Source organism: Castor canadensis, chromosome 8 (genome assembly GCF_047511655.1).
Source record: "Castor canadensis chromosome 8, mCasCan1.hap1v2, whole genome shotgun sequence".
In the NCBI taxonomy this organism is placed as follows: Eukaryota; Metazoa; Chordata; class Mammalia; order Rodentia; family Castoridae; genus Castor; species Castor canadensis.
In genome coordinates, this window is record NC_133393.1 from 47281183 (window position 1) to 47306930 (window position 25748).

General features: G+C 37.4%; 1 protein-coding gene across 1 annotated transcript; it reads left to right on the top strand.

Moving 5' to 3' along the window:
• The first annotated feature begins 645 nt into the window (after positions 1-645).
• On the top strand, positions 646-24616 carry Ssr1 (signal sequence receptor subunit 1). Its single transcript, XM_020172699.2, has 8 exons — positions 646-827; positions 2918-3030; positions 6036-6123; positions 9715-9977; positions 11520-11596; positions 12117-12195; positions 13892-13985; positions 20080-24616. The coding sequence occupies exons 1-8, from the start codon at positions 716-718 to the stop codon at positions 20145-20147; spliced, it is 894 nt and encodes a 297-aa protein (XP_020028288.2). The 5' UTR covers positions 646-715; the 3' UTR covers positions 20148-24616.
• The last annotated feature ends 1132 nt before the right edge of the window (positions 24617-25748 follow it).

Consider the following 25748-nt stretch of genomic DNA (forward strand, 5'->3'; position numbering starts at 1 on the left):
TAGTTCTCAGAAAAAGTGATAGGGAAAGAACACCAAAAGCTAGCTGACTTGTTTCATCTGACATCTCACAGTAGTTGTATTCAGATTAACTGCATAAAATACCAGATTTTGAAAGCTACACAAAATCCAAAATAGATGAGAAGAAAAGTAAACATTACACAGCCATCGCTACACCCATTACATAGTTATCAAATGCTTGATTATATGCCAAGGACTGTTCTAGGTGATTTACAACTCAAATGTTACATAGAGAATTTCAGAACTGTCATCTACAGGAGAGGATTCTTTTTCTTTTTGAACAGTATTCCCAATTTAATTTTTGCTTTTAACGTCACATAAAGGCAATTTATGTCCGACACTTAAAATTATGCAGGCTATCGCGCCGAGCACCACGCGGATCGTCATTCAAATAAAATAACCACAGACGTGGCTAATTAACGGTGAAGGGAGGATCCCGCCGAGTAACAGGCAAACCGCAGGTCGCCTGCAGTATGTAAGGCGACAGCCTACTGGAACAGCAATCCCAGAGCAACTGACCACGTGATCCCGCGGGCGGCCGGGGCTCCCCGCCCCTCGGCGCTGAGCAGCCACGTTGGCGGCGTTGGGCGGTCAGGGGGGCGTGGCGAAGGCCCGTGCGTAGTACGTGCCCCGCCCCTTCCAGAGCCCGGATGAAGAGTAACGCCATTACCGCCAGAGCTGCCGAGAGCAGTCGCGGATGCGGACTGAACACTGGACCTGCGGCAGCACCATGAGACTCCTCCCCCGCCTGCTGGTGCTTCTCTTGCTCGTGTTCCCCGCCACCGTCTTGCTTCGAGGCGGCCCCTCAGGTGAGGCGAGGGGAGTGGGCGCCTGGGGTTGGCCGGCGAGAAGGGGCCTAAGATGGCAAGTTTGAAGTCGGAGGTGGCGGTGGCTCCTGGACACGGCGTCCGCCTGGCCGGCCTCCGCCTTCTCCTCGGCCCCGGCTCGTGGTGGTTAGCCGCCTTGCGCACGGAGCGCGGGGCCGTGCGGGAACCCATGTCTGCAGGGCTGGCGGCAGCTGGGGCCGAGGGCGGCTGCAGCCCGCTGTGGTTCTCCGGCCGCCTCCAGCCCGCTCCGCCCCTCGCCCGCGCTGTGGGCTGACGTGTCTCTAGCCTCCACGCGGGGTCCACCTTCATTCATTCGCCCAGCTCTGCGGCGCCGAGCTCGGCTTCCAGCCGCCCGGTGCCCAGTCTGCGTGTCGGCCCCGGGCGGGCGAGCGGGCGGCCGCAGAAGCGCGGGAGACGCCGCGCTTCTGCCGCATCTGCTCCTTTATTTTTTTGTTAACCACTTCACAAAAAAAAAAAAAAATCACCATATTCAAGCTTTACGTTTTTTAATATAGGCTTATTCATGACAAAAAAAATGACTGTAAAAGTGAAGACTTGGCTCCTTGCCCTAGTATTATCATGAACTCGATTTTATAATTCATAAAGTGAAAATTAATCTTAAGTGATCCCTAGAATTCCTTTCACTCTAAGTGTATTAAGCAATCCGTGTGGCGTAATGAATGATAATGATCGGTGGCCGCGAGCTGTTTGGCAAAGAAAAGTGAAGTGACTGGCTTCCTTTAGTGGCTAGTATAACTTTAAATTACGCTGTCAGATTTTTTTTTAGCTGGGTTTCGAAAATAACTTGTAAGCTGTGGACGTACCTTGCTATCCATCAAGAACTCAGGGAGGTGAAAAAGACTTAAACTGAATGTCCTTAATCTATACCGTTTTTCCTGGGCGTTGCATATGTGTCTCTTCCCACGTATTTTCCTCTACTGAATTGCCACATCATCATTTTTTTCTGAGAAGTGCTGGAAAGGTTGGTGAGAAGTTTGAAATGCTTTTGAGGGTCTTGCCTGAAATAGATTTAATATGACTTATTTACACTACGTTTGCCTGTAAAACTAATGATTGATAACTTGGCATTATGGTTATACTTTCATTTCAGAATAAAAATATCTTCAAATATGTGTGAAGTCATGTATAAATATAATTGGATTTGTTCTTGGCTATAAACCCTAATGTTATCGGTATATGTTACTAAACAGAATATGTTTCTTGCAGGCTAGTTTTTTACCATGCATATGATACATATGGAATTACATGTTATCAAATTCTGAGTTTCACCTGTACTCAACTCTAGTAGCAATCTTTCTTGCTTGGATGTTGAGAATACTGTTTTCTTTTAAATTAAGGGCATTGTGTTGTTGTTTTGTTTTATATGGTTATGGATGTATTAAACTTAGAAGTTTCCCATTTTTGCAACAAACTTCTTTGTTGTTGCTTTTTGAAGTGGAGTTTCACTATATAGCTCTGACTGTCCTTGAACTTGTTCCTTCTATCTCAGCCGAATGAGTGCTGAGATTATAGGTGAGATTTCAGGCATGCCACACATCACTCCAAGTTATTTTTCTTAATTTGTATAACAAAGTTGCTTGAAGTTCTTTAATTGGGCTTCAGGGCATTTTTAGTTTCTACAGTTCATTTTCTTTCCTTACTGGGATTTGAACTAAGAGCTTCTTGTGCGCTGGGCAGGTGCTACTCTGCCAGCCCTTTTTTCTGTTGGGTTTTTTTGAGATACAGTCTCTTGAACTATTTACCAGGGCTGGCCTCGAACCACGATTCTCCTGATCTTTGCCTCCCAGGGAGCTGGATTATAGACATGAACCACCACACCTGGCTTGCAGTTCATTTTCCAATGTGTGGTGCTATTAAAAATTAAACAGCCTTTTCCATTAAAATTAACATGTCGTAAAATGATACAAATATTCTTAGATGCTGTAATTTGGCATCATTCAAGTGATCTGGGAGATTGACTTAATCCAGGGGGAGCATTTTATTGCCTATAACCTGTATAAACATTGGGGTTGAGGTAGAAGTTAACTGCTTCTTTTGTATTTTATTGTTAGGGTCATTAGCACTGGCTCAAGATCTTACAGAGGATGAAGAAACAGTGGAAGATTCAATAATTGAAGATGAAGATGATGAAGCAGAGGTAGAAGAAGATGAACCCACAGATTTGGTTAGTGTTATATATTGTTCAGTGCATCTAGAATTTAGGTAATACATTAAGAATTTACTCATTTCTTTTTTGTCTTTTCAGAAGAGGTCGCTTTATAGTCTATGCTGGCAGGGTGGTCTCAGTTTGAGATCCTCCTGTCTCAGCCTCCAAAGTACTAGGATTACAGGTGTGCACTACCAAACTCAGCAAGAATTTACTCTTTGTAGACAGTTTGATATTAAAATTCTTTCTTTAAGAGGTTTTTTAATCGTGATCAAAATAGATTGAAGTTGGGAGAATGGCAGCTAGTTATTGGGGATGGAGCATGATTTTTCTGGAGTAGGGAAAGAGACATAATAAACTGAAAGAACAGTTCAAGATCATATGGATATTCGTGTAGGAGGATAACAGTGTAGTAGACTCAGAGTTGATAGATTTTGGGATTCATAATGCTTTGCTTTCTGGCTTCTTTCTTAGTCTCAGCTTCCTCTTCTGGGCTCTTGCTTTCGTTTATAAACAGTCATTGAATCTCATTCATTGTGCCTCAACTATGTGCCAGTCAGTCACTGTTGTAGGTACTGGGATGAACAGATAAGACATTTGCTGTCTTGTAGTTCATGTTCTCAGAGGCAGTGTGTATGTGTTTTGGTGGTGGAGGAGAGGAACAGATGATAAATAATATGTGAAACATGTCATTTGAAAAGTACAGGGTTAGAAAGTTAGAACAACTTCCAACTAGATCATTACGTTCCTACTTCCTTGTTAATGGTAGATATTTAAATGTTCTAAAAGTAAAGGTGCCACTTGTGGTAAGATAGCTTAGAGTAACTATTAGTAGAGAATTTAGGATTAAAAATGATATTTAGAAACTAGAGAAAAGGTTAGTTCGAGAAGAATTAACTTAGAAGGTAACACATATGTACAGGAAAGCAATGTGAGTCAACTCCCTGTATAGCTATCCTTATCTCAACCAGCAAAAACCCTTGTTCCTTCCCATTATGGCTTATACTCTCTCTTCAACAAAATTAGAGATAAGGACAAAATAGTTTCTGCCTGGTAGCGAGGGGTTAGAGTGGGTAAGGGGAGGGTGCGGAGCAGGGGGGAGAAGTGACCCAAACATTGTATGCACATATGAATTTAAAAAAATGATATTTAGAGCTTTGAAATTTGGGCATGTACACAAATTCGTAATGAATTATACTGTTAAAATCATTTTTCTGAAGTCACTTGGGCTCTCTGGAATGAACTTACTGTGTCAGGAAGAGGGGAAAAGAGGGGAAGTTTAAATCTTCGGTATTCTTAAGATGTTGGCCAGGACTTTTCCATACCTTGAGGACCATTAGAGGAAAAAGAGAAGCTGATTGTTCACATCTCAACCCAGCCAATTAGTTCAAAAGTATTAGAACCCTCTGGTTTGTTATTTTCTCAAATCAGAAACAGGAAGCAGGGACAGTGTTTTCTTTTGTGTGTAAGCTATTCTAAGCCATCCTTCCCCAACCCCCTTTCTGTATTTTCTCTAACAATGAATCTTCCTTATTCTCTTCTAAGACTAGCTCTTACCTTGACTCTTGTCCCCATCTCAACCTGTGGGGTCTTACTAGATTATTCTTTACTTTTATAAATTTAGGCATCATTCCTTCTCATTGCATATGCACATGCTTATATACTGTTTGTCCACCTGAAGCTCCTACCTACTTTCTTCACTGGCATGTTACTTTTTTAAAGAGTAACCTGTAGTTTTTCTCCTCTACTCACTTCACATTCGTTCTCTATCATGGTCGTGCCTTTTTTAGCACTTGTTGATAACATCTTAAACCCCTTCATGTTGACAGAATTCTGAGACACCCCTCTCGGTATTCCTGCCTAACTGCTGCTGCTTGGATTCCTTCTCTACTACCTTCTCTTCCTTGGCTCTCCCCTTTAATGTTGATAAACTACTACCCTATATTGATGACTTCTATCTTATTTCTAGCCATTTGCCTTACTGAGGTTTATACCTATATTTCTGCCTCTTCACAAGATAGCACCATCTGAGTGCTTTGAAAGTACCTCACATTTTATATGTCCATGATAGAATTCAGTACTTGCCATCCATCCTGCCTCCGTAAATAATTTGCTTTTTGGAATGGCTCCAGTAATTTGAGCTGTTGCCTTTTTTTTTTGTCTTTCATTTCTTTTTATTCTTAGGTATAGTTTCTCTCAAGTATACCCTTTCCACTTATTCCTATAGCATATGTTTCCAACCCTCTTCCTACTTCAGGGTCTTTATTTTTTTAGAGACAAACTCACTAAATTGCCTATGCTTGCCTCAAACTCCTGGGCTCAAGTGATCCTCCTGCCTCAGCCTCCTGAGTAGCTGAGACTATAGGCATTCCCTACCTTGGCCAGTAATCATATTTGGTCATATTCATCCTCCTCCTCTTTCTTCTCTCTCCCCCTGATCACTCTCACTCACTCTTACTACCTTTCTCCTTCTCTTGCTCTCTGGTTTCCACCATTCCACATTATGTTTGATATGCACTGAGAAATTGTCTTGTTAATTAGAATGGAAATCTTTATAGACTGATAACAGAGTGCTTAAGAACAGGGGTGGGCAGACTGGCTGCAGACCCATTCAAGCCACACCTGTTTATTATTGTCTGTGGCTGCTTTCATGCACAGTCACAGAGTTAAGGAGTTGCAAGAGGGACCTTATGGTTTGCAAAGACACATTTACTGTTTAACTCTTATAGGAAGTAAGTTTACCAACCTCTGAACCTCAGCATTTCCTGGATGCTTGTTAGAAATAAAGAATTTTGTACCTTAGACCCAAACCAGATCTGCCAGATCCTCAATGGATTTTGGTATGCACATTCAGATGCACTGTTCTAGAAGTTTTATTTAACTGATGAGATACAGTGAAATTCATACCCCTAATACAAGTAATGAAGAAGCAATATTTTGTTCCAAATTTAGTGAAGTCTATATGTAAATGGTTTTGGGATTTTCTCCCCCAGTAATACCTTCTTAATTTTTTTTTTTTTTAGGCAGAAGATAAAGAAGAAGATGATGTATCTGGTGAACCTGAAGCTTCACCCAGTGCAGATACTACTATCCTGTTTGTGAAAGGAGAAGGTAATATAGAATTACTAGTTTTAATTCAAATATAGGAATTTTTAGACATCAAGCTTGCTTTTGGAGGGAAGAATTGGTAATAATTACAGATCCTTATACTCCTCTTTTTACATAACAAGTATTATACAAACAAGTATTTTGAAAATAATCTGATAATGTGAATATTGTATTTATAGTATTGCTGGCATTTAGACTAAAGAGAAAAATAAGTGCTAACTGGTTTAATCAGAAATTAAATGTCCTTTTAAAGATACTGGTTTTACACTTCTATCAAGAGTGCCTCAGCAAAGAAATTGTGTGTGTATGTATGTATGTAGTGAGAGAGAGAGAGAGAGAGAGAGAGAGAGAGAGAGAGAGTGTGTGTGTGTGTGTGAGTTGAGAAAGTTATTTTTGTTTGTTTGCTTGTTTTTTGTATTTTTTGGTTTTGTTTTTTGTTCTGTGGGATTTTTTTTTTTTTTTTCTTCTGGTACTGGGGCTTGACCTCATGGCCTACACCTTGAGCCACTCCACCAGCTCTTTTTTGTGATGAGTGTTTTCAAGATAGTGAGCTACTACCCTTGCCTGGCTAAATAGTGTCACTCAGACTGTGCCTGTCCTTTTTTTTTTTTTTTTTTTTTTTTGTGGTACTTGGGTGTGAACTCAGCCCTGTACTTGCAAGGCAGGTGCTCTACCACTTGAGCCACTCTACCAGTCCTATTTGGTTTTTGAGATAGAGTCTTGCTACATAGCCCAGCCTGGCCTCAAATTTGCTATGTAACTTAAGCTGGCCCTGAACTCATGATCCTCCTGTCTCAGCCTTCTGAGTATTGGGATTAAGGCATGTGCCACTGTGCTGAGCTGAATTATGTTATATTTTTGAGTGTTTAAATATTAGTGAAATATTAAATCTTTCCAATTAGATGTTGGTTACAGTTTAGGTGGCATTGGAAGAAAATTTAGATTCAGATTTCTTATTTAAAAGAAAGGTAGGACCAGAAGTGTTGTGAATTTTGAATATTTTTGGATTTTGGAATATTTGCATATACTTTTTTTTATTTTAAATTTTTATTTTATTCATATGTGTGTACATTATTTGGGTCATTTCTCCCCCCTTCTCCCCGCCCCCTCCCCTACCCCTCGCTACCAGGCAGAAATTTTTTTGCCCTTATCTCTAATTTTGTTGAAGAGAGAGTATAAGCAATAATAGGAAGGACCAAGGGTTTTTGCTAGAATAGCTATACAGGGAGTTGACATACATTGATTTCCTGTACATGTGTGTTACCTTCTAAGTTAATTCTTCTTGAACTAACCTTTTCTCTAGTTCCTGGTCCCCTTCTCCTGTTGGCCTCAGTTGCTTTAAAGTATTTGCTTTAGTTTCTCTGTGTTGAGGGCAACAAATGCTATCTAGGTTTTTGGATGTCTTACCTATCCTCATACCTTCCTTGTGTGTTCTCGCTTTATCATGTGATCAAAGTCCAGTCCCATTGTTGTGTTTGCCCTTGATCTGATGTCCGCATATGAGGGAGAACATACAATTTTTGGTCTTTTGGGCCAGGCTAACCTTACTCAGAATGATGTTCTCCAATTCCATCCATGTACCTGTGAATGATAACATTTCATTCTTCTTCATGGCTGCATAAAATTCTATTGTGTATAAATACCACATTTTCTTAATCCATTTGTCAGTAGTGGGGCATCTTGGCTGTTTCCATAACTTGGCTATTGTGAATAGTGCTGCAATAAACATGGGTGTGCAGGTGCCTCTGGAGTAACCTGTGTCACAGTCTTTTGGGTATATCCCCAAGAGTGGTATTGCTGGATCAAATGGTAGATCAATGTTTAGATTTTTAAGAAGCCTCCAAATTTTTTTCCTGACTGGTTGTGCTAGTTTACATTCCCACCAGCAGTGTAAGAGGGTTTGTTCCCCCCACCCCGCAACCTCGCCAACACGTGTTGTTAGTGGTGTTGCTAATGATGGCTACCTAACAGGGGTGAGGTGGAATCTTAGTGTGGTTTTAATTTGCATTTCCTTTATTGCTAGGGATGGTGAGCATTTTTTCATGTGTTTTTTGGCCATTTGAATTTCTTCTTTTGAGAAAGTTCTGTTTAGTTCACTTGCCCATTTCTTTATTGGTTCATTAGTTTTGGGAGAATTTAGTTTTTTGAGTTCCCTATATATTCTGGTTATCAATCCTCTGTCTGATGTGTAGTGGCAAATATTTTCTCCAACTCTGTGGATGGTCTCTTCCGTTTAGAGACCATTTCTTTTGATGAACAGAAGCTTTTTAGTTTTATGAAGTCCCATTTATCTATGCTCTCTCTTAGTTGCTGAGCTAATATTTGCATATACTTAATGAGCTATCCTAGAAATGGTACCCAAGTCCAAACATGAAATTATTTATGTTTCACATAACACTGTATCCACATAGCCTGAAGGTAATTTTATGCAAAATTTTCAGTGGGCCTACGTTTTGATTGCAGCCCATCACTTGAGGCCAGATGTGGAATTTTCCACTTGCAGTATCATGTCAGCACTCAGAAAGCTTCAAATTTTGGAGCACTTGCAATTTTTGTGTTATGGATGTTCAGCCTATAAATCTAAGACTGATATTTATTGAGGATTCTGTACTAAGTGCTGTTCTCAATACTTTGCATGTGCTGTTTAATCCTGTGGAGTGTAGTTAGTGATGAATTGAGGGTTAGAGAATTTAAGAAACTTGTCCAGTCTTACCCAGTTCATAAATAGATTGTGGAGATAGGATTCAAACCCAGATTTGTCCAGCCCCACAGGATATGCTGTACTGTGCTCAAGTAGACTACAGTACAGTTATTGAAGATTTAATATTGGAGATTATTTTCTTGGTATTCTCAGGTTTTTTTTGTTTTACCCCCACGTATTCTGCCTTTATGCCTGCAAATCAGATAATTACTCAAAAATTTGAGTAGGTGTTTTTTTCCATTTTTTTTTTAGCTGTCTTAAAATTTTTACTTTGACTAAGTGTTTTATTGAATAAGGATTGCCGTGTGTGTGTGTGTGTGTGTGTGTGTGTGTGTGTGTGTAGTGTAGTGTAGTGTAGTGTAGTGTAGTGTAGTGTAGTGTAGTGTAGTGTAGTGCTGGAGACCAATTCAGGGCCTTGCACATGCTAGGCAAGCACTTTACCCCTGAACTATACCCCCAGCCCTTGCCTAATTCATTTTTTACAGTATAATCAGTTTTCAGGCAGACCTCTTAGATTTTTTTTTTTTCCTGTCAATCTTCTCTCCATTTATCTGCATAGATAACATTCTTAGTTTTGTAAATCCCTCCCTGATAATCTTGCTGCCAAAGTACACAACTCTTTCTTAGGTCACATAACTTGGAAGTAATGTGGTCTGAAATTGAGAGGCTCAGTTCATCCTAGTTGAAATGCTAGAGTACAGACAAAAGAGTTTGAGCTCATACCCCAGCTCCAACCAGTTACTAGTTAGTCTGTGACCAGAGTGCTCTGTTAAAATGATTCTGAAACCAAGTCCACATGCAACAGGAAAGTGCCAAAATCTGTTAGCAGTCTACATTTCACTTTCTACTCCACAAATATGTTCTGATTTTCTCGTCTCTATTTTGTTTCTCAGATTTTCCAGCAAATAACATTGTGAAGTTCCTGGTAGGCTTTACAAACAAGGGTACAGAAGATTTTATTGTTGAATCCCTAGATGCTTCATTCCGTTATCCTCAGGACTACCAGTTTTACATCCAGAATTTCACAGCTCTTCCTCTGAACACTATAGTGCCACCCCAGAGACAGGCAACTTTTGAATATTCATTCATTCCTGCAGAGCCCATGGGTGGACGACCCTTTGGTCTGGTCATCAATTTGAACTACAAAGATTTCAACGTAAGGCCTTCTAAGCTTTTTGAGTTTTATTTTGTTCTGTTTATGTTAGAGATGACTGAGGACAAGTGACATTGTTTAATAAAAGTTTCTATTTAAGTGCCTGTGATAGGCATCAGAGAAACAAAGATAAATTGCACACCTCTGTCTTTGTGTCTATAATCTAGGGGGAAGATGGTTAAAAACAGGCAATAAAACTAATAAGTGGTACACATACTAGAGCTCTGTATAATTAGGTACTGTTGCGTGAGTATGAAAGTGACTGGAGTTGGATGTTAAACAGCGCAGTAGCCTCTTATATGGTGCTATCAAGCAATTTGCTGTGTAACTCCTTTTGTTGCTTGCCTTTTGCCCATTTTATTGCTTCTAGAGACTTTCTGAAACTTCTCCCATTATTTTATATATACTCATGTAAAATCCAGCTTTTTAAGGATAGTTTTAGCAACAAGGTTTATATCTTAGTTTTAATATATGAGAACCAGATGTCCTGATAGAACCTTTGATGTCCACTAAGATTGGTAGATTCTCATTCTTTAGGTGAGGGCACATTTAAAACCTCTTTTCAGAACTTTTCTCTTGGAAGCTTATTCAAGCTTTTTATCACCCTAGTGTTAACATGTTTACCTATGCCACGTTAAATTTCTTGTGCTGCAATTAAGTTTTCCCTTCTTTTTTTTAAAATTTCTTACTAGAGAGGAGGAAAGGCTTTTCATTCTTCTTATCTTCAAAATAATAGAGTTAAATAGCTAAAGAATTGTCTGTTTTGTTTTGAAGTAGAATTCACTTTAATCCAGTTTAGTGTATATGTAGTTTCAGTTCCATTTTGAGTGTTATTTTCATCAGTATATTCTGATTCCTGGTATTATCAGCAGAGGAATGCATATTGAAGGACTTTGAAGTACAACTTACATAAGTGGCAGGCAGCTTTGAAAAAGTAATGCCTTTGTGTAAAGGACCAAACATTGAGAACAGCTATCTGTGTATGCTCCAGTAATACTGATGTCTTTGGAAACTGAAGTTTTGTTGAACTGACAAAAGTGTTTCAAGACTTAACAGCACAATATTTTGGTGCTGAAAATCATCAAACCATAAGAAATTGGTTTCCAGCCCATTTTCAGTTTAGAATATGAATTTTACTTCTGTTCAGGTCTCCTCCTTAAAATAATCTGCTACTGTAGCTGTTATTGTACATTTCAGTCTCCTTCGTTTTGGAGAATTGCAAACAAGCTGTAACTGCTAGTATTGGAATTCTCTGTAAGCTTTTTTTTCTGCAAGCTTTATCTTGTTTTTATCTGTTTTCCTGGTTCCTCAGATCACCTTCTCCCTGCTCCCCAAAGTAAGTGAAGGACAACTTTGGCAAGGTTGGAGACATTTTTTATTTTATAGGAGAAATTAACACCATGATGTTGAGCATCTTAGTCATTCAGTAGTTAAGTGCAGTTATATATGCATTTGTTGAAGCCTGTAACCTAAGTAGAAAGCTATATTAAGTCTCTAAGAGTAACAGTTTTATTTTGTAATTTCCAAAATTTGTTTTTTAAACAGGGCAATGTATTCCAGGATGCTGTCTTCAATCAAACAGTTACGGTTATTGAAAGAGAGGATGGGTTAGATGGAGAAACGTAAGTGAAAGTTGCATTCAATAGATCTTGATCCTATAAGGTAGGACTGGAAGGTGTGTTCCAATTTCAAAATGTTTTTTAAGGTAGACAAAGTGAAATGAGCTATATAGATGTGGTTAAATCATTAACCATATAGGTACATACTTTAAAAATGCATTGTTTTTGAATAGTAAGTCATCCTACTGTGAACTTAATGTAATTCTCTTAGAAAGTCAGTTTTTAAAATCAGTAGCACAAAATAATTAAAATTTGAGGCAGAGAAAAATGCAGTAGTTTTAAACTAATGGTGAGCATTGAGTTCATATAAATTTTTAAGTTCTATTCATTTTAGATGATAGGATTGCTTTTTTAATTGACAAATTGCTCTTAAATACATAATAGAAGTTTATAAAACTTATTGACTAGATCTAAGTTGAATTAAAAATATTTTATTCCTTTTCTCTATAGCTTATTTGAACAGCTATATCATGTGTTAGAATTATAGTTTTATAATTAGCTGTATTTTCTCCTTTTATGCCAGAATCTTTATGTATATGTTCCTTGCTGGTCTTGGACTTCTGGTTGTTGTTGGCCTTCATCAACTTCTAGAATCTAGAAAGGTAATTATGGATGAACAACTCTTACATCCATACTTAGTACTAAATAGAACATAGTTCTTTATTATTTACTACTCTCACTATAGGTTTGTATATTTACAGCTTTTTTGTAACTTTTTAAAAGAACACGCAAAGGAAGAGATGTGATTTGAATTCATGTACACATCTAGTTAGTGTCCTTTTCCTGTACTTTCCAGAGTGATCCTTACCATCTTCTTATATCTAAAATTTTGCTAGATTTTTATTCTTCAGACTTAGGAAGATTTCTTTGTTCCACTTATTATACTTTTTCATGGATATTTTATTTTAATATGTAAGCAGCCCTGCTTTTATATTTGCTTTGGTACTCTTAACTATTGGGATAATTCTTAACTAGTGAATGAGTCCTTTGACTTTAAAAACAATTTGGCTGGATTTGTCCTGTTGGTCAGACTTCTGCTTTTGTGATAGGGTCATCAAAGCCTGGCATGGTCCTCACTCTTCAGATAGCTGATTTCTTCACCATTTCCATATTTTTCCTCCTCTTCTCTCTCTTTCCCTCCCTCATTCTCCTGTTTGTTTTACCCCACTCAACAAAAAGAAATACCCATACTGCTCCTCTCAGTAGGAAAGCATGACACAATTTATGTCAGATACAGTAATGTAATTCTTTAGGCCCTCAACAGTTGCTAGACTTTTTGGTGAGTGTTTATCTTTGTCTTATTTTCCTAAGTTGAGATTTTTTTCTATAAATTTACATATTAGGTATAATTGCATCTCCAGTTTGTTTTTTCATTTAAATAAAGCCATTTTTCTGTTCTTTCTATTCAGAGTCTAATTTACGGACTGTAAAGATTATATTGTTTACATTGATAATTAGGTTTTGTTTTCTAGATTTCACAGCAAGGCTAAAGAAAATGGAATTGGTTGGGCACTGGTGGCTCACACCTGTAATCCTAGTTATTTAGGAGGTAGAGATCAGGAGGATCGTAGCTTGAAGCTAGCCAGGGCAAATAGTTTGCGAGACCCTATCTTGAAAAACCCTATTGCAAAAAATTGGGCTCGTTGGAGTGGCTCAAGGTGAAGGCTCTGAGTTCAAGCCCCAGTACTACAAAAAAAAAGAAAGAAAATGAAATTAATCACTTTTATGTTCTAGTAGCTTTTGCTGCAAATACCCTAGAGAGAAAGTTTTAGGTTCTCAAATTCAATCAATATTAGCTTAAATGAGATTGTATGTTTTTGTTGTTTTTTTATCTGTGGCAGTTGTTTAATTATATTTAGCTTACAGTGCCTGACTGCCTGCATGCAACATTTCGGTAATTGTCTTGAATTTTATTGACTGGAAATGTATTCTTTGATTATGATGTGAGTCTCAAAAGAAAAGAAAATCATTGTATAAATAGACATCCTTATTTAGTTCATTGATGGTATAGTAACAAATCAAGCTTTATAGCAAGGATATATAGCTTAAAATAAGTATAAGGATATAAAGCCTAAAAGTAAATAGTCATGAAGATTTATAATGTAGTTTTTATGGTTACTGCTAGGCATGATTTTTATACTTTAGTGAAGAACATATTTGAGTTAAGAGTGTTTTAAAACTAGAAAAGGACATAATTTGTCTACTAAGATACTCAGTTTACTTTTCTTGAGTAGTGTTTTTAAAATCAGAATAAATAATACTGTGCTACTCTTTTAAAATATCTTTTTGTTCTCTTAGCGCAAGAGGCCCATACAGAAAGTAGAAATGGGTACATCAAGTCAAAATGATGTTGACATGAGTTGGATTCCTCAGGAAACATTGAATCAGATCAGTAAGTAATCTTACAGAGTTGGTGGACAGTGTTTCTCTTAAGTAGGAATTAAAATATTTTAGATTTGGCAAAAAATGCTTGGTCAGTGCTAGTTAACATTCATCTTTTCCGGCTGGGTGGCAGTGGCTCACGCCTGTGATCCTAGCTACTCTGGAGGATCATGGTTCGAAACCTGCCAGGCAAATAGTTTGTGAGGCCCTGTCTTGAAAAACCCTTCACAAAGATATGGCTGGTGGAATGGCTTAAGGTGACAATACCGCAAAAGAAAAGAAAATCATCTTTTCCATTATCTGTGTAGAATATAGATATAATGAGTAATAAAGATTTATCCTATAGTATTTTCTTAGGCCTTAATTTAGAAATGCTTCCAAATGTATAGTTTATTTACAAATGTGTGAGTTCTCTATATTCCTAATCCTTTTCCTGTCTCTTTTCTTTCCTGTTGCTTCAGTGCAGAGTAGAAGAGGTGAGGTGATTAATGTTGTTAATAGTGCTTGCTAGAGTTTGGGGGGGCTATTGTATAGCACATTAATACTTCCCAACAAATTGTAATGAGTAATAGAACAGTTTTCTAGTACTGTGTTTTATTGGAAAGCTACTAATTACTACTTTTTTTGAAGGCATAAATCTAGAATATTTCCTAATAGTTTACCTAACATGTATTTCTGTTTTTTTTTACATAGGCAGTTTGTTTAAAATGTTAACTTTTATGAAGGAGTATAGACTTTTCCCCAACTGTTGAAGAACTTTAAAAAATACTGTAAAAGCAATCTAACTTGTAAAAGTTAAATTGTACAGAAGTGAAAAACTAAAGTCACCCTCTGGTTTCCTCATCCCATTTTCCATAAACAGTTGGTGCTTATGTATCCCAAGTATTTTCTATACATGTTTCTTTGAGTGTTTAGCACAGATGGCATCATGCCTGGCACATCTCTCCAAGCTGGTTCATTTATATACATATAACTTTTTAAACAACTTTATATAAATGTGTCATAGTAGATTGAAGAAGGATATTTTAAGTTATTTCCAGGTTTTCACTCTTAGAAATAATGCTGTAATGAAGAATGAGGGCTGAAGGTGCAGCTCAAGTGGTAGAGCACTGTGAGGTTTTGAATTCAAATCCCAGTACTGCCAAAAAGAAAAGAAATAATGCTGAAATGAATATTCTCATATTTAACTTTATAGGGTAACTTCTTAAAAGTAGAATAGCTAGGTCTAACATTCTAAACAGTGTGTTCTCTTCCATTGTCACTAATCATTCTCAAGTGTTGAGGAGAGCTGGTGGAGTGGTTCAGACAGTAGAGTGCTTGCCTAGCAAGTGTGAGGCCCTGAGCTCAAACTCCAGTGCTGCCAAAAAAAAAAAAAAAGTATGTATATATAGATAGATAGATAGATGAAGTATTATCAAATGTTTTAATCTATGGTTAGAATACTAAATGATGTCTCTTCTTTTTTTTTTTTTCCCCTCTATAGAGTTTATACTCAGGGCTTAGCACTTGCTAGTACTCGCTAGTCTGATACTCCACCACTTGTGCCATACCTCCAGCCCCCAAATGGTATTTTAATATTCTTTGTTTACCTTTTTTTTTAAGAATGAGGTTTAGGGCTGGTGGAGTGGTTCAAGTGGTAAGAGCATTTGCTTAGCAAGCATGAGGCACTAAGTTCAAATCCTAATTCTGCCCAAAAAAATGAGGTTTAGTTTCTTTGCATATATATTTAATTGAATTGTTTTTTTTTGTTTTGTTTTTTGTTTTTTTGTTTTTTTTCACTGCTTTCTTTGAGCTAGTTCTCTCTACTTGAAACATAAGTACCATGTTTCAGGTACAAAATCATGAGAGCAGGCAGGCCTTTTCCCCCTGGAGAATAGGTCTTTTTATTTATTTATTTTTTTTTTTTTCGGTGCTGGGGACCGAACTCAGGGCCTTACACTTGCCAGGCAAGCGCTCTTCCACTGAGCTAAATCCCCAACCCGAGAATAGGTCTTTAATGGGAGCAGTTGGCCTTTGGCTGGAGACTTGAGCAGCTGGATGAGGAGGACTCTTCAAGGTTTTATGGGCTGTGTTAGGAACTTTTGACTTATCTTTTGGTAGAAGAGAGCCATCAGATACTTTCAAGCAGAGGAATAACAATTTTATGTTTGAAAAAGAAAACACAATAGCCTGTGGAGGACAACTTGCAAGCAGGCGCTATTGGACACAGAGATGCCATTTAGATGATTTCAGAAAAGTACAGGAGAAATCATTAGGGCCTAAGCTGCCTAATAAGCATGAGTCCTTGAGTTCAAACTCTAGTACAAAAAAAAAAGAGGTACTTTTTGGATTTCTTTTGATAAAACTTCACAGAGCAGTGCTAAGACAGCATTGAGGAAGAAAAAAAAAAAACAGCGTTGAGCTAATCTATCAACTTAAGGTAATAAAATATTCAAGAAACTTCAGATACATTAGTCATTGTCCTTTACATTCTTATTTAGAGGCATGCTAATTGTTTTGGGAATGTTGAAGATGGCTGGAAAATGTGCAGCACACTTAGGCAAACATGCTCCCTCTCATTACTGTTAGCAAACCTTGAAATCAAAGGAGTCCTCATTCTGTTAGAGCATTTCAGAAGAGTTGGGCTAATGGTTAAGGAAAAAGAGGGTGTGCAGTTGACACACACATGATTAATTGCACTTTTATAGACTTTTCTATAGAAATGTCATCTTTAAACTTATTTTTTAATGATGAGATGCTTTAAATTACCATGTGACACCCTGCATTCCAAAATACAAAGAAATAACATTTTTCTGTCTGATCGAAATACCATCACATTTAAGGAATTACTATTTTATTATATAATACAACTTTATTGATTCATTTATTTCAAAAGTATCTTTTATAATTGTTTTTTTCCAATTCAGGAAGATGAATTGCATTCAATTGTTAAATCTGTTAATTTCTTAATTTACAACAACAGTTCAAGCAATGGGCCACTTGTCCATAGAAAAGTGCTTCTCAGACTTTAATGTGTGGGGTCACTGGGAAGTCTGGTTTAGAGACATGTTTGGATCTGGTAGCTCTGGAGTGGGGTCTCAGCTCCAGTGTGTCTGACAAACCTACACTGAGTAAAAAGACTAAAAAGCCCTGCCTTCCAGAGTTCTCATTGTTGTCTCTTGGCGACTATTACCTAAAATTTGTTAAAACGGGAATTAAATCTGTAGGTGTGATTAGTTAACCTGATGACTTTGAGCTGATAGCATACATCATGGCTGATAAGCACTTCCTCCTGCGTTTCACAAGAAGCATGCTGTCTGATGACCCTGTCCTTAGCAATGCTAAAGTGAGCATTAGATGAGGGTGGTAGCCTCCTGATCTTTCCTTATAACCAGGAATCCTTGCATGAATATCAGAAGGTAGAATTGAGGATACACAGTTGTAATTTCTTCTCTTTTTACTAACAGTTACTTTGTAAAGAAGCACTTTCATCATCTGAGAGTCACATACTTTTGTGTGTGTGTGTGTGTGTGTGTGTGTTACTCACTTTTGAACTATGGGCCTCTTGCTTGGTAGGCCTGTCACTCTATTACTTGAGCTAAGCCCCTAACCCTTCAACTGAAATTCTTGGGTCACCTGAATAATAGCAGGAAATGCAGGATGGAATGCCCAATTCCTTACCAGTATTCAAATTAAGGAGTTAGTTTTAAAACCAGCCAAATGGTGAAAAATGAATTATTTCTCATTTACTTCTACCGTTTTTGATTATTGTATATAAACTTGGCTTTTTTGTGGAATAAATGTGTTTCAGACAACCATATTCTTAGGCTTAAATTGTGACAGTTTTGGTCATTAGGATCCCTTTTGAACTGCTTCTCATCTTAACCTTATGATCTTTGAGTGATTGCTTACGGTTGGCTTCCCAAGATATCCAAACTTTGTACTTTTTCCACTCCGGACATTGAACTAGCTATGTTTCTAAAGACCTCTGAATGATACTAAAAACTAAAACCTAACTTTAGCCTAGTATTAGGGCTCATTGTTTAGAGTTTGGAAAAGGAGAGTCTGGTTTAAGTTTCTGCTAACATTTTGCCCTTTTCTAAAAATGAGAAAAGTTGTCATACATTACAGTTTTACTATAATTAGGTAGGTTTTTATTTACAATGTCTTTTAAATGGGCAGTGTAGGCATTTTCACGTTTGCCCATTGTCATTGGAGAATAAGGTGGGTTTTCTCACGTGATTTTTTTTTCATATAGTTTAAGGTTCACTCTTGAGTGCAAACATTAAATAATTTGGAATTTAAAAACATTTTTGTTTGCAGGATGCTGGTGGCTTGTGCCTGTAATCCTAACAAATTTGGGGGACTGAGATTGGGAGGATCAGATTGCGGTTCCAGGCCAAAAAAAAAAACTTTTCAACACCCCATCTCAGTGGAAGAAAGCTGGGTGTAGTGGCATGGGCCTGCCATTCCAGTGACAACAGGAAGCTTAAAGTAGGATATGGTCCAGGCCAGTCGTAAGCAAAAAGTGAGACCCTATTTCCAAAACAACCAAAGTATTAAAGATTTGGCTCAAACAGTAGAGTGCCTGCCTTACAAATGTGGAAGCCCTGAGTTCAAACCCCAGTACTGCAAATTACAAACAAACAAAACATACAGTTTTTTTTCTTGCCAACTCACACCTATAATTCTAGCTACTTTAGAGGTGAAATAGATCACTGTTCGAGACCAGCTCAGGCAAAAAGTAAGACACTATCTCAAAGAATAGTCCCTGGGTGGTACACTCCTGTGATCCCAACTCTGAGGGAGGCATAGTTGGGAGGAGCTAGGACTGACACCAGCCTTGGGCGAGACCCTATCTGAAAATAACTGAAGCTAAAAAGGGGGCTGAAGGTGTGGCTTAAGTGTTAGAGGCCCTGAGTTCAAACTCGCCAGCATTTTACTTTGTTAGGGATTTTTGAGGAATGGGGGAGTGGTAAATAGATTATTTTTTCAATGGCTGAAAAACATCATGATACACATGATGTTTAAATAAAAAGCTTTTTTCTGTACTAGTACGGAACCATTTTCCCAAAAGCTGAGTGACTCCAAAATGCTGTCTTATTCTGCTTCTTAACTTTGGAATGTTAGCTCCTAAACAGGTGATCTAGGGTTTTAGACTCACTGTGAAGATAAGCCAAATTGGCTACCTTTCTGGTAGAGTTTATTTTTTTATGTTATTTTTTATTATACACATTTTTTTTATTAGGATATATTCGTTATACAGGCTGGGGGATTCATAGTGACAATTCATTTGGGTTTATATTGTACGTTGGTTAGATCACCCCCTTTGATGGTGTTTAATTTATGCGTTGAAACAAAGTATGGAGCCCTGAGTTCAAACCTCTTACTACCAACAAACAAAAATACATGTGTGTGTGTTTATATACACATATATATACATATACATAAAGCCAATCTTCCTGATATGTAAGGTGCTCCCAGAGAATAAGAGGAAGGTCAGAGAGAAGGCAATGCCCAGCTCTTCAATCTTTATGATATGTTACTCTTACTGAATGGATGCTGAGGTAACTCAACACATCTGCTTTCTGTTAAATAAACCCTACTAAGAATGTAACCTAGGATATAAGGGAGAGATGTAAAAGGACAATGCTTATGGCATTGAAATACTAATTTCCTTTAACTGATTGCTTATTCCAATTAAATTTATGAAAGTGCCAAAAATCATACAAACCATTACTATATTTATAAATGTAGTCTTGTCTTATATTAATGACCAACATACAGTGCTTTAAAGTGGCAAATGTCATGTTTTTTAAAGTGTTTACTTATGCATGTATAACAGGTTAAACTGTAAAATTCAAGATTTTGCACGGTGTCTGCAGCAGTACAGTAACCAAGATCAGATCCTTTTCTTACAGTAGTTGCAAAAAAGTCTCATTTTAGTTGGATATTTTAAAGGTAATTTTAAAATAGCTAGTAAGAGGCATTTATCCTTAGATATTGTTCTTGCGCTCGCACATGTGTGTGTGTTGATCTTGATGATAAAGTAGAAGGAAAATACTTGTGTGTTTTGCATCCGATATAATAAGCAAGCAAGCTTAAAGTACTCTTTTCTCTTCCAGATAAAGCTTCACCAAGAAGGCTGCCCAGGAAGCGGGCACAGAAGAGATCAGTGGGATCTGATGAGTAAATGTTCATTTGTGCAACAATTCAGTCTGTACTTACCCTGCCCTAATGTTTTTCGGCCTGATGGGAATTAGCGCAGAGAAGTCCTGTCACCATAGAAGGCAACTACTACTTATGTGTGGACTGAGCAATCAGAGTCTGTGGCAATAATATTGCTGAAAATGCACTGCACTCGTTTTTCTAAAGTAACAAATTTGGTTTTTTTTAAGCCATTAAAATCTGTGTGTGCGTGTGTATGTGAGCAGTTGGTCTGACCAGAATCATTGTTGAACTACCTGAAATTTTGCCTTTAGAATACTAAATATAATGCTACTGTCTCTTTTGACATTTTCTGATTTTTTTACCCCCAAACTCGAGGAATATTTGCCCCCATTATGATGATAGATGTCTTCCCTTGAATTGTTTTAAGGGAATACTTTCCTGTCTTCCTTGGAATTGTTCAGATCCAAACTGATGGCACAGATTAGCATTTTGTTATTGCTCTGGTATTCTAAAGGCACAAGCAGGAGGAGCTGCTTTTTTAGCAATAGAGTTTGTTTTGGTATTTTGCTGCAGTTTACTATAATGCACACCTTGAGAATTCTCAACTTACCAAATGGATTCAAGGAATTTTGAGATTTCTAGCAACAAAATTGTGAAATACAAAAATTCTGGTGACTTTGGTACATAAATTTTAACCCTACTTTTTTTTTTTTTTTTTAAACAGAAAATCGTACATTTGTACAAACTGAGTTGTGTTGTCCGTCATCATTCTATTTCTGACCCAGGTCGCGCTCTAGAATGGTTACATCTATGCTGTTTTGTTTTTTAAAGAGAGAATTTTGTTCTCATTAATGAAAGTATCCTTTCTTAAGAAAAGTTGCCTTTCTCTACAGACCAAATCAAATTACAGGGGCAGAGATATTTTCCAATTAATCCTCACCTACAGAAACATGAATTGGAAATTTTAAAACACAATTGTTTCTTACCTAATCTTTTGGGGGATTTTGGTTGTTAACATATCTTTTTTTGGTTAATGGGAAAAATTCCAAAAATGTAAGCACTTATGACCTTGTGACCAAAATTAAATTAGACTTTAAGAAATCTTCTTACAGATTTACTCTTGCCCCTAGTGTAAATTAAGTTTGGCATTATCAGACTAGATAGAATGTAAAGCTGAGTATGAATGAACAAAAGAGGCTCTCCCCTGTCTTTAAGCCATATTCTCTCATGTTCATATAGATCTAGATATATATGTGAATGAAATTTTAGTGGCTCTTTAATTCTTGACCTTTCTTCATTCTTATCATTGTATAATCCCCTCTACACATATTCATGCCCACACTTAGAAAAAAATGGGTAACAATGACCAAATACAAAATACTGTTTAAATATTTAAATATCTGAGCCAAAAACCAATGACAATAGAAGTTATTGTATAATTCTGAATTACTTTGCAAGTAAGGGGCAAGATGTCACATTAGCTCTGTTGGCATTGCTGAACTATAAACTTTCTATACCTGTGATATAAAATGAGTTTTTAATTGGGCTGTATGATCAGCAGTTTATTTTGAAGAAGTTCTGTGAGGTCTAACTAATTGCATGGTTTGTGGCTTAATGTAATATAGGAAACTCTTCTCAAGAAACATTTTCCAAAAACATTTTTTATGAGTATCTTAAGTTTGTGAAACTACTGGAACATAATGCAGTAAGGTGTGACTTCAAACTTGAAGTGGCCTGTAGAGAGTTTTTATTGGATACCTGGTAATACGTAGGCAGGTGCAAAACCACACTGAGTTATAGCTCCCGGCACTTCTCACCCCTAATGCATTTGCCTTAAATACCAGCTCTTCCATTTCTGAGGTTAAACTAGTGCCTCAGAAATATAAAATGTGTTATTTTTTTTAGTATGGATTGGTTGGGAACAGTTGAAAACTCTTGAATTCTCAAATGCCAGAAGTCTACTGTAGCATCAGTAAGTATTTAGCAGAAACTAACTCCGTAATTAATGGAATTCAATTCCACACATGGTTTGTTCAAGCACACTTAATAAGTAGTCTATTTTTAAATGTCTTTTAAATGTAAATATTTGGATGAAGTTTTTCTTTGTTTCAGTATATTCATTTGCTACATCAACCATGGTTTCAGAATTCTCCTTTTGAACAACTTGGCTTTCAGTATCTGTAAAATGAATTTAATGATCTGTGTATCAAACCTGTCACCCAGACGTATGAGAATAATGTGTTTATAAAGCATGGATCTTGCTTTGGTTGTATAGTTTCATCATTCTGTACATGGTCTTAACCTACTTAAGTGACCTTTAGGACTGATCTTGCCCTCTAAAACGTCTGAGAAGTAGAGAGGGCTCCCCTTCTACTCCAGAGGAGAAGCCTCAGAGGAGTGGACTAGAAATCAGAAGGAAGAAACATTGATATCATGTTAATGAGGCTTTTAATCTTAAGCAGCTTCAGAAAATGTGACTGATCAGCAGAGGAGACATTTTAGATCTTGAGAAAATATTAAAGAGCTGTTGCCTTAAGTGTGTTTTGGCTCAGTTGGTATGAAGGAAAATTTGCTTGATTACTGCATTTTAATGATGATTATTTTAATTTTGGGGTTTTTTTTTTTGAGGTGGGGTCGCACAGTATTGCCTGGGCCGGCCTCGATTCCTAGGCTCTGGTGGTCCTCTCTCATTAACCTTCTGAGAAGCTGGGACTTCAGGTACATGCCATTATGCCTAGTATGAAATGATTTTTTTTTAAATTTTTTCTTACACAGCAGCATATATCCCCTCTCACAAGATTTTTATAGGCTATACTTGATTTTTCAAGTCATTAATTTTAGTTCCAAAATTAGATGTTAACATAAATTTAAGAACATTTTCAGATATACTTGAAATATTTCCACAGTTTGGATGGCATCTTTTGTAGCTATAGAACTAAAGTCAATAAATTTGCTCTAATTTTCTTAAATTGTACTTTCTTTGAAGTACTATCTCCAGCTTAGAGAAAAGCAACTTAATATAAACAAAAGCCTTGTTACTAGGTAAGTAGAATATTAGATATCACAGTTAAACTGATGTGTGTCTGTGAGAATGTCACCATTATAGGATATTTAGGAAGAAAGAACAACACTCAGGAGCTGACTTGCAAACTCTAAATAATGATTTGTTCAGAATTTGTATAAATTTTGCTACTAAATATTTGTATAGTTTTATGCTTTTTCTTCTCAGTGCTGGGAATCAAACCCAGGGCTTTGCACTTGCCAGAGAAGCACCCTGCCACAGAACTTTGTCACTGTCCCATGTCCTTTTTCGTTTACATATACACTTAGACCCTTATGGTAATTAATATTATCTGAAGTTCTGGGGTGTGGTTTTTTTTTTTTCTTGTTCCTTTTGTTGTTGTTTGTTTTGTTTTAAGATTTTGGAGTTATTTAGGAACATAGTGTTTAGGTTTGGGTGTCATGTAGCTGCTTTTTTTAAGGAAACGAGAGGAACTTATATATTATTAAGTATCAGTTGTGAAGTGTGTTCCATTGGGTTTTTCTGTTTACTGTTTCATAAACCTTCCCATCAGCTCACTGAGGGAGGTATTAGTCTCATATTGTATGTGGAAAAATTAAAAACTTGAAAGTTGTACATGGTGGTTTATAACTGTAATCCCAGCACTTGGGAGTTTTAGGCAGGGAGATTGTGAGTTCAAGGTCAACTTGGGCTGCATAGCAAGACCCTGTGTCAGGGAAAAACATAATCTGCAAGATAGATTCCAAAAGTTGATTGGATTTTAAACTGTAAAAGGTTGAGATATCCATCTTCATGTTAGAGATGAGAGTGAAGTATCTGCTTGGATTCTTCAACCAGATGGTACTAATCTGAACTTACAGGTTAAGACTTTTTTCTAGTCTTTACTATTCAAATATGGATATCCACTAGGAATAGTGGGACATTGGGAAAAAAAAAAAAAACCCAGCTGGGCACCAGTGGCTCACACCTGTAATCCTAGCTACTCAGGAGGCAGAGATCAGGAGGATCACAGTTCAAGCCAGCCCAGGCAAATAGTTTGCAACACCCTATCTCAAATCTATCACAAAAAAGGGCTGGTGGAGTGGCTCAGGTGTAGGCCCTGTGTTCAAACCCCAGTACCACACACACACACACACAAAAGGAATAAAATCGAGTATACCAGGAAAACACAGGATAGCTATTATTTAAGTCTTAAGTCACAAAGACTTGACTGTCTTGTTTTGTTCTGCTGTCACTCATGCAGACTTATGTAGGTGCCATGGCAAACTCACCCTGGTGACACGTCTATCTTCCTGTGAACCCTGTGTCTCGTTTGTTTATCCTCAGTTTCTAGCTCATAGTTTATGTAAAAACCTATTAGTGCTTAAAGGAAGAGCAAGAAGCAGTAGGCATGGCTCAAATGGTAGAGCTCCTGCCTAGCAAGCCCTGAGTTCAAACCCCAGTACCACAAAAAGAAAAGAAAAAGAAAATGTGGGCCAAGTTTTACTTGCCATTCTGTGTGACTGATACAACTCATAAATACTTCTTCTGGTAACCTGGTGTCATTGGCACATCTGTGAGGTTGGACAAAGTGGTCTGCCAAGCAGGGAATTGGTCTTAATAGTCCACATTGGCCACTGGTCAGAGGCAGCTCACCCCCAGAATGATGTGGAGACATGATTCTTTTATGAATTAAGAGATACTTAAAATGTTATTCTTAAATTGTCTGGTTCTGTTAATCTATAAACCCCTCATTAATACAGTGTTATTAAATAGTTCTTCGTTTCGATGTAGTTTTTTACTTACAAAAAAGGGAAAGAAAATACTCATGTTGCCAGGGTTCAAGTCCCAGCTCCTGTCGTAGCTGGGAAGTTTCACGTTCACTGTTTGCCTGCTGCCTGAGGTTGTTGGGAGTTCGTATGTGTCAAGTGTTTAAAACATGTCTGGCACACAGCCATGAGTGGTCCCTCTTACTGTTGTATAGCACCATTCTGTAATAACAGTCACCCCATTAATCTCAGGGTGGTGGGAAGGTGGAGTGTCTGGTACTTTTTGGACTCACATGTGAAGTAATAATTCTACTGAATGCAAGCTACGCAGTGTTCTTTCTGGGCTAACAAGTAAAAGTTCAGGGCTAGGATGTAGCTCAGTGGTAGAGCACTTGCCTGGGATGCACAGGCCCTGGGTTCCATCCTCAGAACTATGAGAAGAAGAAGAAAAGTTGTAAGATAGGCATGTTGTATGACCAGCAGTGTGGATTCAGTGATAAACCATAGTAAAATGGCTGGCACAGGGAGGTTTTGTGTTAGAGCCTGCACATTGTGTTGTTCTTTTCTAGAATGTTTGAAGATGCTACATATTTTCCAGTGCAGTTCTTGGTGTTCAAAACATTTTTTAACTTATTTCAGAATCTATTTCAGCATTAGAATGAGACACCCAAACACAGTCTTTATTTCTGAGTAAATTTTTTTTCAGAAATTGTATTGTTCTAGACATCCATCTTACATTTGTTAAAATAGGTGCTTACAGCCTAAAGGCATTTTAGAAAAGAGAATGAGAAATACTTTAAGCCAGGAATGGTAGCCTAAAGATTTGACTGTGTCTCATTTTGTTCTTCTGCTG